The sequence below is a fragment of the Balaenoptera acutorostrata genome, chromosome 17 (assembly GCF_949987535.1).
Source record: "Balaenoptera acutorostrata chromosome 17, mBalAcu1.1, whole genome shotgun sequence".
Lineage (NCBI taxonomy): Eukaryota > Metazoa > Chordata > Mammalia > Artiodactyla > Balaenopteridae > Balaenoptera > Balaenoptera acutorostrata.
In genome coordinates this window covers 38,655,891-38,672,149 of record NC_080080.1, presented here as the reverse complement: position 1 = coordinate 38,672,149, position 16,259 = coordinate 38,655,891, and the positions used below count along the sequence as shown (strand labels likewise).

The 16,259-nt window shown below is 41.4% G+C and overlaps 1 protein-coding gene and 1 non-coding gene across 2 annotated transcripts; both read right to left on the bottom strand.

The window, feature by feature from the left end:
- Positions 1-2,821: 2,821 nt before the first annotated feature.
- RPL30 (ribosomal protein L30) lies at positions 2,822-6,611 on the bottom strand. The gene is made up of 5 exons (XM_007164956.2): positions 6,510-6,611; positions 6,352-6,403; positions 5,946-6,091; positions 3,663-3,793; positions 2,822-2,923 (listed from the first exon to the last, which is right to left on the bottom strand). The coding sequence occupies exons 2-5, from the start codon at positions 6,370-6,372 to the stop codon at positions 2,874-2,876; spliced, it is 348 nt and encodes a 115-aa protein (XP_007165018.1). The 5' UTR covers positions 6,373-6,403; positions 6,510-6,611; the 3' UTR covers positions 2,822-2,873.
- LOC114236851 (small nucleolar RNA SNORA72) lies at positions 3,102-3,233 on the bottom strand. The gene has a single exon (XR_003622700.1). It is a non-coding gene; the product is annotated as a small nucleolar RNA SNORA72 (small nucleolar RNA).
- Positions 6,612-16,259: the final 9,648 nt, after the last annotated feature.

Here is a 16,259-nt window from a genome sequence, read left to right as displayed (position 1 = left end):
TCAAAGAGAACTGTTTTCTATGAACTAGATGAGCATCGTCTAGAAGGCCCAACTAACTGCATTTGCTACCAGCCTGAAGTTTTCTTTCTTCTCCATATACCTTTTGCTCCTGCTTCCATATCATATCGATTGCAATTAACATACTCCACAATATCCAAACTCTTCTTTGGGACCTTCCTATCTCTAGGCCTAAAAACAGGTAGTTCAGCATTAAGTATGGATTAAGTCCAATTGACTGGAATTTCCTGCAATCCTTGCATATTAGAGCTTCCCGGCCAAATGCATTACTGTAAGTCCCCTACATACAAACCTTCAAGTTGCGAACTTTCAAAGTTGCGAACTTTCAAAGATGCGAACGTGCCCTGTATGCCAGCTGTTGTACTGTACTACTGTACTTTTCAAGGTACTGTACTGTAAGATTAAAAATGTTTTATTTTTTATTATTTGTGTGAAAAGTATTATAAACCTATTACAGTAGAGTACTATATAGCCGACTGTGTTAGTTGGGTACCTAGGCTAACTTTGTTGGACTTACAAATAAACTGGACTTAGGAACACGCTCTCGGAACGAAACTCGTTCGTATGCAGGGGACTTACTGTACTTTCATTATAATCAGAAAAATGTATTTTAAAATGCCACCTTAGACCTTATTTTCTCCAATTCTGGCAGCACTTTAATGGCACTTCATCACAGTTGCCCTAGGCCAGAATGAATGAGGTATGTTTCCCATCTACTAGTTCTAAACTCCTTTCCTCTGAACTTTAAACTTTCTATTGAAACGATGAGTGCACAAAAGCCACATATAAGGAAAAGGTAAAAGCCAAATGATCTTACAGCATATTAACACTACCTAGAAGGCCCTAGAAATCATAAATTATTTTTCTAAAAACCATAATTCCAAAATGCCTACAGCCAGTCATGCAACAGAACCTTTACAAAGAAATGGTACACTGGTAGTCACAATATTGTATTCTTCGGGTACCACCCAAACCTTAAGAAATTAATTGGAACTAGTCAACCTTGAGGGGGAAAATAATCCAAAAATAACCCGAAGGGACTTCCCTGGTGGTGCAGTGGTTAAGAATCCGCCTGCCAACACAGGGGTCACAGGTTTGAGCCCTGGTCAGGGAAGATCCCACATGCCACGGAGTAACTAAGCCCGTGCACCACAAGTACTGAGCCTGCATTCTAGAGCCTGTGAGCCACAACTACTGAGCCTGTGTGTCACAACTACTGAAGCCCACGCGTAGAGCTCATGTTCTGCAATGAGAAGCCACCACAATGAGAAGCCTGCACACCACAACGAAGAGTAGCCCCCGCTCGCCGCACTAGAGAAAGCCCGTGCACAGCAATGAAGACCCAACGCAGCCAAAAAAAAAAAAAAAAACACAACACCAAATAGCATGAAAGGTCAATTTGAAAGAAGAAATTGACCAAGTAAGTAATAATCACACAAACTTCCTTAACCAAAAGACCAACATTTGAATGACCATGGAAACAGACTAACAGCATTAGAAATCAGCAGTAGTCTGACCAAGGAATTCTTATCAGAGATAAAGATTTTATAACTGTGGTTCTTAACCAAGAGATGCTGTGAAAATGTGGTGACACTTGGGGGTGTTGTTACAATAACATGGAAGGAAAACCAGGAATGAGACATATCAAGCAGTATCCACAATCCTCCACAACAAAGAACTGTCCCATCAAAAAATGTCAGTAGTACTCCCTAATCGAGAAAACTTGAGTAAATGAACTGGTAAGAAAACTCTAGTTAATAATGGCCACTCTCCAAATTATACCCACAACCTGATTAACTTCAGATATTAACTAAAATCATGCAACATCCAGCTTGAAAGAAACCAATTCCCTCACCTGTGAAAGTAGGAATTTGACCCACCCATGGCTGTTACATAACTATTAAGAGGTAGCCTTCTGACTCCAAGTTCAGTAAATACTTCCTGGATAGTGTACTGAAGGCAATCACATCTCCTATGGCTCATTCCTCTACCACCAAAAACTGCCTACCCAAGTTGATTGATCTGAAGACCAAAAGACATTTCTGACACTTCTGCAACCTTAGAACCCAACACAAATTGTGCAGGGTACCCTACCAGCAATATTCAGCTCTGTAAATCTAAGTCAACATTCTTCCCCCAAGTTAATTTCTTTGAATGTTCCAAAGGATATTATTAAAAGTGGGAAAAGGTTTACATAGGACATACTTGGGAGATGTAGTATGCAGTTTCCCCAAAATCTGAACACCAAACCTACCTCACAGTATATCTTTTAGGACTAAAATGATATAAAACACACTTTGCAAAACTGTGGAATTAACACTATTTAAGATCTAGGAATAGTCTTAAGTTGTCCAAGTACATTTCTTCTACCCTAACCACTGCACATCCTTCGGTAAGACCTTGCTTCATTAAAGTTCAACAGAACTTTTCTCAGCCTGTGAAAATTTTGGGGTGGAAGGAGCATATTTCACTTAATCCTCTTTGCTACTCAGATTTGGTGGATTTAAGCTGGACTGTACACTGCAATTCTGGTTAGATTCTGAGTATTGAACCTTGCTGCCTCTGACATACTCAAATATAAAATAACAATATCCTGAGACTGAAAATGATGAAAATTAAGTCTCTTAAAAATCTAGTACAGGAAAGGAACTCAGTGCGCTCCCTTTACAAAAACAGGGGAAGAAACTGGGATGTCTGGGAAGTCTTGCCAATATATCTAGCTGCCCCATCCTCTCTAATCCTAGCTTCAGGAAAGTATACTGAAACAAAAAGAAATTTTAAAAAATGACTGAAATGAATACAGTATTTTTAAAAGAAGCTCTGGCCAGTTTTATTAAAGAAAAATTGTGCATGATTTACTTTTCACCAGTCTGTTCTGGCATGCTTCTAATGATATCAGAATCACCTAGAAAATAAAACACAATAATTTTACAATTCATTTAATGTCAACAGGTAATCATCAAATTAGCAATGGTTATCTTCAAAAGTTATTACACTAGCTGTGCTACCATTTCTCAAGGTTGATTGGATACGTAGAGTCACAGACATTTCCTACATAAGATTCATCATGTAAATCAGACTTGGTTTATCACCAGCATTTATAAAACCAGACCTAGGAAAAGAACTAGGTCTGGGGACACATGCATGGTCTTAATATAGCGAATGTTTAGCCTGCCCTGATTATTACAAAATCAGAACAGCGAGAATATTCGCAGTATTTTATGAATTAATTAAAAATTCGTAAGTTCAAAACATGACATGTTTTTGTAGGCCCTTCTTTTTCTCAACTTAATTTTATCCATCTGTTCTCAGGCAGCCAGTAAACATTCCTTTTTTCTACTGTTTCACCTGATTATTCTGTCCCTTTATAATTTCACCTTTTACCAAGGCCCTAAAGTCATCATTTCTTAGGTGCTGCATGAAATGAAACTCATGATCTCAAAGTAAAAAGAATTTCATTTATAAAAAGGTAATTCTGTACTGACATTCATTATCAATTCTCTGTAAAATAAAATTACAGCATATCCCTTGCTATATCCAAATCCTCAACATCTGAACTTAGAAACCAAAGACATTTGTATAGCAAGAAATACTTGTATTACATTATAAAGGAAAAGCATTACTTTATGATTTAAAAAGCATACCTGGATCAATGATAGCAAGTGTGCAAACTCTGTAGTATTTTCCACACGCTGTGCCCAATTCAATATTATTGCCACTGTAGTGATGGACACCAGTTTTGGCCAACATGGCATAATACTCTATTTCAGATTTCCTTTGGGAACCAAAAGAAGGTAAATAAATACCATACCAAGTGACACAGATTAAATGTTACTTCTCTCATTAGTTCTAATGTTGGTAAGGCCTTCAAACAGTAAGCCAGTTATTACTCTTAAAAACATGACCATATCCATTATTCAATACAAACCATCTTTCCTTGGATCCCTTACAAGGGATGGGACAACCAGTAAATACCTGTGCTCGTGGAAAAGAGTAGAGTACAAAATAAAATTATCATTTACTTAGCATTTACTATCACCAGACACTTTACATTATATAATTCCCATGACAACTTTTAAGCCATTTCTATCACCCTCTGGTGCTCTGAAACCTAGATGGAGAGTGATATTACAGGTATACCTCAGATACTGCATATTCATTCCAGACCACTGCAATAAATCAAATACTGCAATAAAGCTAGTCACAGGAATTTTTTGGTTTCCCAGTGCATACAGAAGTTGTGTTTACCCTATACTGTAGCCTATTAAGTGTGTAACAACATTGTGTCTAAAAAAACCAACGTACATACATTAAAAAATACTTTATTGTAAAAATAAATAAATAAATTTAAAAACTACCCATCATCTGAACCTTCTGGGAGTCGCAGTAGTAACATCAAAGATCACAGATCGGGGGCTTCCCTGGTGGCGCAGTGGTTGAGAGTCTGCCTGCCAATGCAGGGGACACGGGTTCGAGCCCTGGTCTGGGAGGATCCCACATGCCGCGGAGCAACTGGGCCCGTGAGCCACAATTACTGAGCCTGCGCGTCTGGAGCCTGTGCGTCTGGAGCCTGTGCTCCGCAACAAGAGAGGCCACAATAGTGAGAGGCCCGCGCACCGCGATGAAGAGTGGCCCCCCGCTCGCCACAACTAGAGAAAGCCCTCGCACAGAAACGAAGACCCAACACAGCCATAAATAAATAAATAAATAAAAATTAAAAAAAAAAGATCACAGATCACCATAACAAATAACAGAAAAAGTCTGAAATATCTCGAGAATTACAAAAATGTGACATAGACATGAAGTGAGCAAATGCTGTTGAAAAACTGGAACCTACAGACTTATTCAATGCAGGGTTGCCACAAACATTCAATTCGTAAAAAAAAACAAAAAACAAACAAACAAAAAACCACCCCGCAGTATCTACGATGCGCAATAAAGTGAAGTGCAATAAAACCAGGAATGCCATATGCTTGTGCTTACCCAGAGTTAGCAGTTTTGTGTCCACTAAGTAGGTAGACATGAATGGTTTTACGAATTTGAAGGGAGTCCTAATACACTGTTGCCACTACTCACTCAAAAGTGTGGATCCGCAGACAAGTAGTGCCAAAAAGTGCTTGTTAAAAATGCATAATCTCAGGCCCCAATCCAGATCCATTCAATCAGAAATTGCATTTAAACCAGATCATTCGTGACTGTGTGCATATTCATGTTTGAAAAGCACTGCTATAGAAGGTAAGCATGAAAGGTTTGGAATAAGACCAAAGGTTTGGGAGGGGATGGGATGGAAGAAGAGATCTCTCCAGGTTTTGCCAATTACCTACAGACACTATATGAAAGGCTGTGAGGTTATGTATTACCATAGAAAAATCAACAAGGGAAAGGGACTGAAAACACGGTTTATATTCTGCATGGCCCAAGTTTCTTTAACTTATTTACAATACCCATTAAATTCAGTTTCAAAACAGTGAGGCAAGCAAAAACTGGGGGAACTGGGAACCTGCAGCTCCACAGGCCAGCCTGAACTTTTCTGACCTTAGCTTTTCTACACTACAACAAGTTCATAAAATGAAGCTCTTTTAAAGCATCTCAAAGTTAAAAAAAAATGACCCAAAAGGCAGGACACATGGACAAACAAGTTATGTTTCTGCGCTGCCCTCAAACTTCGACGTTCTCTGGTTTTTACCACTTCTGCCACGCATTTCTCCCAAGGAGAACCTCATACGAGGAGAGAATATGACGAGGAAGAGAAAAATCAAGAGCCAAAAATCAACAACCGTTAAATTATTCTCCAGGTGTCCCTTTGTAATACAAAATTTTACACGATACCCAGTTTATGCTACCCAGATTGCAAGTTCACATTCCCGGATATGCGCTCACGACCAATTTGCAGTGGGAGACAAACATACTCAGGTTCTTTCAATTACCTCAAGGCTGGGCAGTTGTTGGCGAGGATGACCAGTTTCGCTTTGCCGTGTCGGATCATTTTCAGAGTCTGCTTGTACCCCAGCACATACTTTCCACTTTTCATAACCAGCTGGAGCCTAGAGTTGATCGACTCCAGTGACTTTTTCTACAAAGCAAACATGTAACACGGACTTGAAGGCCTTGTTTGTAACCACTCAAAACTGGATCCAGCTTCCTGGAAGCTGAACCCCTTAATAAAACCTCCGTAGAGGGTCCCAAATCCCTGAGAGAGTCCTTCGGGTTCATTCTGGACCCCTACAAGGCCAGCGGGCACGCTGTGCGCCCACTGTGCTCGGACCTGCCCGCCCCGGCCGAGACTCATCTCTCCACGTGAACAGGCTTCCGGCCCTGGCCTGCTACACTTACCGTCTTCTTTGCGGCCACCATCTTCCTGCCTTAGGCGCGGGACGCCCCCAGTCTAGAACACAGAGGACAAGACAGGAAGTTTAGGATCCGAAGCTCCAAACGGCAACTCCCTGGACTCCCCGCGTGGCTTAAACCTCGGTACGGAGGAGCCTACTCACGCACTGCAGCCGCCAAGATGGCCGGAGAGCGAGAAAAGAAGGATATCCCACAATGCCAAGCTCTTCACGTCGGGGCTGGGACCCCGCGACCGGAAGCGGAAGCAAATCACAAGCGGAAGGGGCGGGGCAAGAAGAGAAGGGGTGATGTGGGTATCTCTACGGACTTTGAATTAGTTTGGCAGCTGACTGGTGCTGCCCACCTGCCGGCTGCGGGCCGTAAACCTCGCCGTGTGTGTTCCGCTGCTCATAGCTGAGGACTGAGGAAGTGAGGAAAGTGGACACGAGTTGGAGAAGCCGACTGAGAGTGAGGCGGGAGGGACGGTGAGAAGAGGCGGCGGCGGCGGCTGGACCTCGGTCTTAGCGCCGCTGAGCGCATCTCTGCCCCAAGTCGGGGCTCTTGAGGAGACTCGGGGAGGACCGGGGTGTGCCGCAGCTCCCGGGTCTACCCTCTGCCGTCGGTTCCGCCGGGGCTGAAGCAGCTCCTTGCACTCCCCCGCCCTCACCCAAGTTGCCGGTACAAGTTGTCGGAGAACGGTGGCGCCCCCCTCTGGCTCCCCTAAACTCACCTCTTTTGTGGCCGTGTTAGTGGGAACTTGTAAGCCGAATTTTCACTGGGAGTGATAACAGGTCTAATTAAAAATCTTTTTGTTGGGGGCTTCCCTGGTGGTGCAGTGGTTGAGAATCTGCCTGCCAATGCAGGGGACACGGGTTCGAGCCCTGGTCTGGGAGGATCCCACATGCTGCAGAGCAACTAGGCCCGTGAGCCACAATTGCTGAGCCTGTGCGTCTGGAGCCTGTGCTCCGCAACAAGAGAGACCACGACAGTGAGAGGCCCGCGCACCGCGATGAAGAGTGGCCCCCACTTGCCGCAACTAGAGAAAGCCCTCGTACAGAAACGAAGACCCAACACAGCCATTAATAAATAAATAAAATTTAAAAAAAAACAAAAACAAAAAAAACTGAGTACTGTTTAAAAAAAAAAAAAAATCTTTTTGTTGTGAACGTTGGACCTTGATACAGATATCCAGTAACGAATCATTCAAAATATTAGGCACAGAAAGTCTCTCACCACCACACACACACACACACGCAAAAAAAGGTAACATCTGACCAATAGGTAAGCTGTCATCGTGTGTCAACTTTTAGGAATCTATCCTACAGGAACAGTCACACTTGCCCAAAGACATGAGAATAAGGATATTTATTTCAGCATTAATTTTTAATAGCAAAACAAAAATAGAAACAACATCAAATGTTCATCATTCTTAACCAGTATATATGTTGGTATATGCATAGACAATTCAAGTTTGGAAAGCTAATCATCGGAACGTATCTTGGATGAGAGAGATAAGAGTAGGTGGTGAGGAGAGAACATTTACTTTGTATGTTTCAGTACTGCTTGAATTATTTTACACTGGATTATTTTACAGCATGCATTGTTACGTAAAGAGCTTTTTAATAAAAAAGTGGTTGTTTTCAATAGAGCTTGTGAAACATCAATTATATCTTAAAGCAGTATTTTTCAAAGTATGGCTCCCAGATCACCTGATTCAGAATCACCTGGAATTCTGAGTCCTGGGCCCCACCCAGGTCTGTGGAAGAAATCTTTGGATGTAGGGCCTGGGAATCTGAGGTTAATGAGCAGCCTCCACGATTCTCATACATACTTAAATTTCAGAAGTAGAGAGGAATGTAATAGCCTAGTTGGTTCTGAGGCATGCATGCTTAGACAGAGACACAAACTAATGATGCCTTACACTTTTATAATGAGCTCTATACTTGAATGCTATTTAATATCTACTTTCCCTCAAAGTAATCAGGCCAAATATTACCTGCATTTTAGAAAGTATATGATTAAAGCACTTGAGGTGACTTTCCTGGGTGCTTTTCATTTTATAATACCAAGTTTCTGGTCCTTAATATATGTCCTCACTATATATATATATATATATATATATTTTTTTTTTTTTTTTTTTTTCTTAATGTCCTCACTATATTTTAAAGAAAGGCCTTAGGTGCTTTCTCACAGGGATCTTACCGTGGTTTTGTACTGGAAGCCAGGGAAGCCCAAAGTACTCATTCATCCGTACATTCATATATATGAATCATGACCACAAAATGAGAATTCTTCCTAGGGAATCTTAACTGATTTTTGCCATATCTTTTTGGAGATATATTTAGGTTCTTGGTTTTTCTATTTAACACCTGCAGGACTTCGGTCAAATTGTCTAACCTGTCTAAGCTTCAGCTTCCTCATCAAAAAACTGGAATAATAATGTCTACCTCATGGTATTGTTATGAGGATCACAGTAAACGTAATGGTGTATGAAGCACCTAGCACAGGGCTGTGTACATAATAAGTGTGCAGTGGATGTTAGTTCTCTTCCTCAGTCCCACTCCTATCTCCCTAACTCCCCACTGTAGCCATCCATCCACACCTTAAGTTGTGGTTCACAACATTGCAAAACCCAAACGCTAGGGGAAGAAACACTTGCCATGCAAGAACGACAGTCAAATCCTTTGGCTCATGAAGATTTTGTAAATATTTCCACACTTGTATTTATTAGAGCAGGAGTTGGCAAGCTTTTTCTGTAGAAAGCCAAATAGTAAAGATTTTAGGCTTTTGGGCCATATGGTCTCTTTGGCAACTGCTTAACTCTGCTGGTGTAGCACAAGAGCAGCCACAATATGTAAATGAATGAATTTTATTCATTGAATGAATGAGCACGGCTGTGTTCCAATCAAACCTTATTTACAAAGTCAGGATTTGGCCTGCAGGCCATAGTTTGTTGACCCCTGTGTTAGAAGATTACTATTACTTTCATTAAAAATAGCTATTTTAGGGCTTCCCTGGTGGCACAGTGGTTAAGAATCTGCCTGCCAATGCACGGGACACGGGTTCGAGCCCTGGTCTGGGAAGATCCCACATGCTGCGGAGCAGCTGGGCCCATGAGCCACGATTACTGAGCCTGCGCGTCTGGAACCTGTGCTCCGCAACAAGAGAGGCCATGATAGTGAGAGGCCCGCGCACCGCGATGAAGAGTGGCCCCCGCTTGCCGCAACTAGAGAAAGCCCTCGCACAGAAACAAAGACCCAACACAGCCATAAATAAATAAATAAATAAAATTTAAAAAACAAACAAAATAGCTACTTTAAGTCACATCATTATTCTAAAGAGATATGTATTGAAGTATTTACAGATGAAGTGTCATGATATCTGCAACTTACTTCCAAATTGCTAAAATAAATGTAAATAAAATCCTAAAATAAATGTAGATAAACAAGTAGGTAGAGCAAATGCAGCAATATGTTAACAACTGTTGACTTTACAGTACAGGGGGAGGGGGTGAGGTGGGACTTCCCTGGTGGTCCAGTGGTTAAGACTCTGCGCTTCCACGGTGGGGGCCTGGGTTTGATTCCTGGTCAGGGAACTAAGATCCTGCATGCTGTGCAGCGTGGCCAATAAATAAATAAGTAAAACTACAGAAAAAAAACCCCAAGAATATTTTAAAAAATAAAAATGAAAAACAAAGTGGGGGGTATACAGGTATTCATCGTACTATTCAACTTTTTGTGAGTTTGAAAATCTTCATACCAAAAAGTCAAGGAATTTATATGTTTCAAGAAAGGACTTTGCCATTCAGACATTATTTTATTTTTTCTGGATGCTAGTCTGTAGCATTTCAGAGTGATTTAGAAAGAATACCAGCAGGTAAATGTGACAGGACAGAATTCACACAAGACTCTCTGGTTTTCCTTCCCCAAAATCACTGGTCTAAGTTTCTGAGAATTCTGCAGGCACCTGCATTTATTGTGCTTCTGGTTTGTACTTGCTGTGAGAATGAAAAGTGACAGGCTGCATTCCCTGTTAGAGCAAATACCAACAAGATCATCTGCTATTCATTGGTTCAGTACACTGGCCCATCCCCTTATTGTTAAGCAATTAAATCTATCATATTCATTGTCATCAACTATTACTTATTCAATGTCCAAATTAGGAAACAACCCATTAATGATTTGGAATTCTATTTGTCTAACTCAGCCTTCATATTCTTAAGGCACCCTGGACGTTAAACATGCTCAGAAATAAAGCAGGGAGAGGGAGGGATTGTGAATTCAAGTGAAAAGACCCTGTGTAAACTCAGTGAATGTTGGTGGCTTTTCAGCTAGCTAAACACATGTACACTGAGACACGAATTCTGAACCCATAGAGGACAAGAGGGAATGAATGCCACCTATTCCTCTCCACCCTTTCTGCCTCCACAATAGTGAAGAATCCAAAATATTTCTCCTATACCCCTTTCTGTTCAGACTGGGAATGCTCCAGACTGCACTGCATTAAAAATAGGACAGAGAAACACCTTCTCCTATTTTCTTAAAAATCATTTTTCCATTCCTCAAAATGGGTATATTTTTATACTCTTGGATACAAAGAACCCAGAGCACTTTATTCACTGTTTTACTGTGGAGGAGTGACACTTTTGGAAAGTAGAGTAGTTTTACATTTCTTAGAGTCAGTTTTTGAAATTTTAGTGTTAAATGAGATTCCTTTTTGATGAAGTCTAATTTATTTATTTTTTCTTTGATTGCTTATACTTAGGTGTCATCTTTAAGAAACCTTTGCCTTATCCAAGGTCATGCATATTTGCATTTATGTTTTATTTAAACAGTTGTATAGTTTTAGTTGTTACATTTGGGTCTTTGGCCCATATTATGTTAATTTTGTATATGGTCTGAGGTTTGGTGGGGGGTCCAACTTTATCCTTTTGCATGTGGATATCCAGTTGTTCCAGCAACATCGGTTGAAAAAACTATCCTTTTTCCCATTGAATTGTCTTGATACTCTTGATAAAAATAAATTGACTATAACTGTGTGAATTTAAAAAAAAAAATGAGATTCCTGTGTTTCTAAGCGTCCACAAAAGTATGATGTTTTACATTTTATTTTTAATAATTTGAAAAGTCTAACATATACTTTTATTCTTAATAAAGCTATAATGCACAGGCTTCTTTTTTCTCTTTTAACTAAGATTTAATTCCATAACACTGCATGTCATGCTGATCAGAAAATGTCCCTGATTACTTAATGGAGAAATAGATAATAAATGCAATTTTGTGACAACATCATAACATGGGTATGTCAAAGAAAAGTGATAAAAGGAGTCCTTGAAGGTAAAAAAGATTTATGAACTATGCCTTCAAGATGTAACACATCAGGGACTTCCCTGGTGGCGCAGTGGTTAGGAATTTGCCTGCCAATGAGGGGGACGCGGGTTCGAGCCCTGGCCCGGGAAGATCCCACATGCTGCGGAGCAGCTAGGCCCCTGCTCCACAACTGCTGAGCAACCCCCACTCTCCACGACTAGAGAAAGCCCGCACACAGCAACGAAGACCCAGTGCAGTCAAAAATAAATAAATTAAAATAAATTTAAAAAAAAAAAGATGTAACACATCAGCCTGTAAAATCACAGTATCAGTCATGATTCCATATTATCAAGACAGGACTAAAGGAATAAGACAGGACTGGTAATTGCTAAGAATGAGTGGGGTCTGGGAGAGGGGAGGGAGAGTAAGCATTGTATCTTAGTTTAGATACTTAGTTTGTAAGCAATAGAAACAAGTTAGCCAGTTAAGCAGAAAAGGAATTTATTTTGTAGTTCACCAAATGAACAGGAAGCCTGGAGAGCAAGAACCGGATCTGTGTATACTGGTCATAGGGGAGGCACCACCATTTATTAGTCACTGGTTCAGAGTGCACTCTGCAAACCTCAGGACAGCATCCCAACTTTCAAAGGTGCTTTACCTTGGCTGTGACATAACTGAGTGCCATCCTATCGTTCTATAGGTTTGGCTTCTTCTGGATGATGAGGTATATGGAAAGACCAGTAAATCACATAGAAATTAACCTATTACCTTGCTTGTCTCATAGTAAAGTGAGTTCTTTGATAAGATATGATACTGGGGCTTCCCTGGTGGCGCAGTGGTTGGGAGTCTGCCTGCCGGTGCGGGGGACACGGGTTCGAGCCCTGGTCTGGGAGGATCCCACATGCCGCGGAGCGGCTGGGCCCGTGGGCCACAATTACTGAGCCTGCGCGTCTGGAGCCTGTGCTCCGCAACAGGAGAGGCCGCGGTAGTGAGAGGCCCGCGCACCGTGATGAGGGGTGGCCCCCGCTTGCCGCAGCTAGAGAGGGCCCTCGCACAGGGACGAAGACCCAACACAGCCGTAGAATGAAAAATAAATAAATTAATTAATTTTAAAAAAAATTAAAAAAAAAAAAAGAATCAGAAGATATACTGAATGTAATGTCTTGATGGATGTGTAATGGCTTGATAATACCATCCCCTAACTGATGGTGTTGGCAGAGGCATGATGGGCAGGAAAAGCAAAATTTAATCCAGTGTCTATTACAGTAAAGATTCTCTGCTGTCCCCAAAGAGGTCCAATAAGTCTTCTGCAAGGAAGATCTTCAAAGTAAGGATACCATTTCAGAGGCTTACAGTTGGTTACTCTTGCTGCTGCTGGCAAATTAGGCACTCAGCCAGGAAAACCATGTTTAAGTGGTTTGAGCCCATACATACCTTCTATCCTTGTCATTTTATACTTGAGCCCATTGAGCAAGCATTGGGGTGGCTCGTGAGAAAGATCTCCTAACATCCATGGGGCACCTGATTATTACTGTTCACCTGATTATAAAATGCTTCCTCTGAAAGAAATGGAAGAGACCATGACTTGACTAACAAATTATCTCTGAGGCAAAGTAAGATACCCAAGTCAACTCCTAAACAATAAATGATGGGGAAAAGGGGGTACTTACCTGGGCTCAGTAAGCCCTGGTTTAGCACGAAAGCATTAAGATTCAGAGAATTCCAAGTCATGTATTTATATTCAATCTGTGAGTGATTGCATCCCTTTTTGTAACAATGGAGTTTTGAACACTTTCACTAGCTAAATAGAATGTGGCTTTCACTTAAAAAGAGAAAGAGAATCATCTGAAGTGGGAGCCTGCTACGAGCTGACTTGTGGCCCACCCCAAAGTCCTATGTTGAAGGCCTAACCCCCCCCCTGTGGCTCAATCTGGAGACAGGGTCTTTAGGAGGTAACTCAGGTTAAATGATGTCATAAGGGTGGAATCCTAATGTGATAGGACTCTGGCTTTACAAGAGGAAGATCTGCCCCCCTCCGCAACCCCCCATGTGAAGACACAGTGAGAAGGTTGCCATCCATAAGCTAGAAAGTAAGCTCTCACCAGAAACCACATTGGTCAGCATCTTGATCTTGGACTTCCTAGGCCCCAGAAGTATGAGAAATAAGCATCTATTGTTTAAGCCACCAAGTTTATGGTATTTTGTTATGGCAGCCCACACTGACTTCTATAGGGCCTTTTGATCACATTTATATAAGAAATAAATATTTCCCAAATCTAGGCTTATTCTGAAAGGTCCATCCACATTCCTCCTTTAAGCTTCCTGGCACTAATCCTGTATTCTTGCTCCGTCTCAGTTCTTGACTTGGAATCCAGCCAAATCATTAGCCACTTTCAAAGTACTTCTCTTTCCTTGGGGCACAGTAACCCCAGACAGAAGGTAAGGAGAAGAATCACAGTACATATTTGTAATGTTATGAAGCGTACTTCCTCAAAGATACCCAGTCTCCTCTTCCTACCAAGGGATTTGTGAACCGACTGCTGGATGGCCAAGGCTTCATCTGGCTTGTGCTGCAGAAGGGAGAGGGAGAGGAAGATGGAGAGAGAGAAAAGAGAAGGGATCAGGAGGGGGAGGAGAAGGGAAGATGGGAATGAAGGGAGGGAGGGAGGGAGAGACCTCTAAACATATGGTAATGTCCATAGCTGTGTACCCCATGACCCATAGAGGGAAATATGACAAATTTTAGGCAATTTGAGCATCAAAATAAATAATGATGGTGTTATGAGCTGATAGTGCCCCCACCAAATTCATATGTTGGAGCTCTAACTCCCTATACCTTATAATGTGGCTGTGTTTGAAGCTAGGGCCTTTATAGAGGTAATTAAGGTAAAATGATGTCGATCCAATATGACTGGTGTCCTTATAAGAAAAGGAGATTATGACACAGAAACACATGTCAGGAAGACCATGTGAAGATACATGGAGAACACTGCTGTCTACCAGCCAAGGAGACAGGCCTTCAGAAGAAACCAACCCTGCTGATACCTTGATCTCAGACTTCCAGCCTCAGAACTGTGAGAAAATAGATTTCTGTTGTCTAAGTCACCCAGTCTGGTACTTTGTTATGGCAGCCCTAGCAAACTAACACAGATGATAACATAACTCATTGACTAATATAAGAATTAATGAGTATTTATTGCTCTAAATAAATGAATAATAAATGGAGGGAAGGGAAAGTGCTCCCTAACAGTAGAATGTCAATAATAAATGTAGATGGAATAATGTAGAAATTAGGAAATTAGAAAAACCACCGTTTGATAACCATCATAGTAGTAAGTGTTCCAAGCAAGAATATTAATGTATGCTAAATTAGCAGATAAAAGTTTGATGAGACATGTACACACTACTACACTTTAAATAGATAACCAACAAGGACCTACTGTATAGCACAGGGAACTCTGCTCAGTATTCTGTAATAGGGCTTCCCTGGTGGCGCAGTGGTTGAGAATCTGCCTGCCAATGCAGGGGACATGGGTTCAAGCCCTGGTCTGGGAAGATCCCACATGCTGCGCAGCAACTAGGCACATGAGCCACAACTACTGAGCCTGTGCGTCTGGAGCTTCTGCTCCGCAACAAGAGAGGCTGCGACAGTGAGAGGCCCGTGCACCGCGATGAAGAGTGGCCCCCGCTTGCCGCAACTAGAGAAAGCCCTCGCACAGAAACGAAGACCCAACACAGCCAAAAATTAATTAATTAATTAATTAATTTTTAAAAAAATTCTGTAATAACCTAAATGGAAAAAGAATTTGAAAAAGAATAGATACATGTATATGTATAACTGAGTCACTTTGCTGTACACCTGAAACTAACACAACATTGTTAATCAACTATGCTCCAATATAAAATAAAAAATTTTTTAAAAGTTTGATGAGACACAGGATACTTAGTCTTAAACTCTCTTCCCATAAATTACAAAGAGTAAAATAGTAACTTTTCAGTGGAGAAACCTAGCAGACTAACTGCTAGGTAGTTAAGAAACCTACCTTAACTAACTGATCAAAGTTAACATCACCAGACTTCCCTGGTGGCTCAGTGGTTAAGAGTCAGCCTGCCAATGCAGGGCAGGGGGGTTCAATCCCTGGTCCGGGAAGATCCCACCTGCCGGGAAGCAACTAAGCCCGTGCACCACAACTATTGACCCTGCGCTCTAGAGCCCACGAGCCACAACTACTGAAGCCTGCACTCCCTAGAGCCCATGCTCTGCAACAAGAGAAGCCACGGCAATGAGAAGCCCGCGGACCCCAACAAAGAGTAGCCCCTGCTTGCCGCAACTAAAGAAAGCCCGCACGCAGCAAAAGGTTAACATCACCAATAATAGGGCAAATTGACATCATGTGCCCTTTATATGAATCCACAGACAACATAACGTCTGCCCATTCCAGACAAAACTGCATCACCTGAAAACAATCATGAGGAAACATCAAACTCAAACTGAGAAACTTTCTACAAAATAAATGGCTTGTTCTCAAAACAAAGAAAAGACAAAACAAAACAAAAAACGAAAGACGAAGAAAGACTGATGGAACTACTTTAGTTCGTTAAAGC

Bases quoted from the DNA above. Each gene is read 5' to 3' on its own strand.
- RPL30 (XM_007164956.2), bottom strand. From the start codon at position 6,372: ATGGTGGCCGCAAAGAAGACG. The intron at 6,092-6,351 runs GTAAGTGTAGCA...TTTGCTTTGTAG, and splicing joins TGGTGGCCGCAAAGAAGACG to AAAAAGTCACTGGAGTCGAT. The intron at 2,924-3,662 runs GTATGCTTTTTA...TTTATTTTCTAG, and splicing joins ACTTGCTATCATTGATCCAG to GTGATTCTGATATCATTAGA.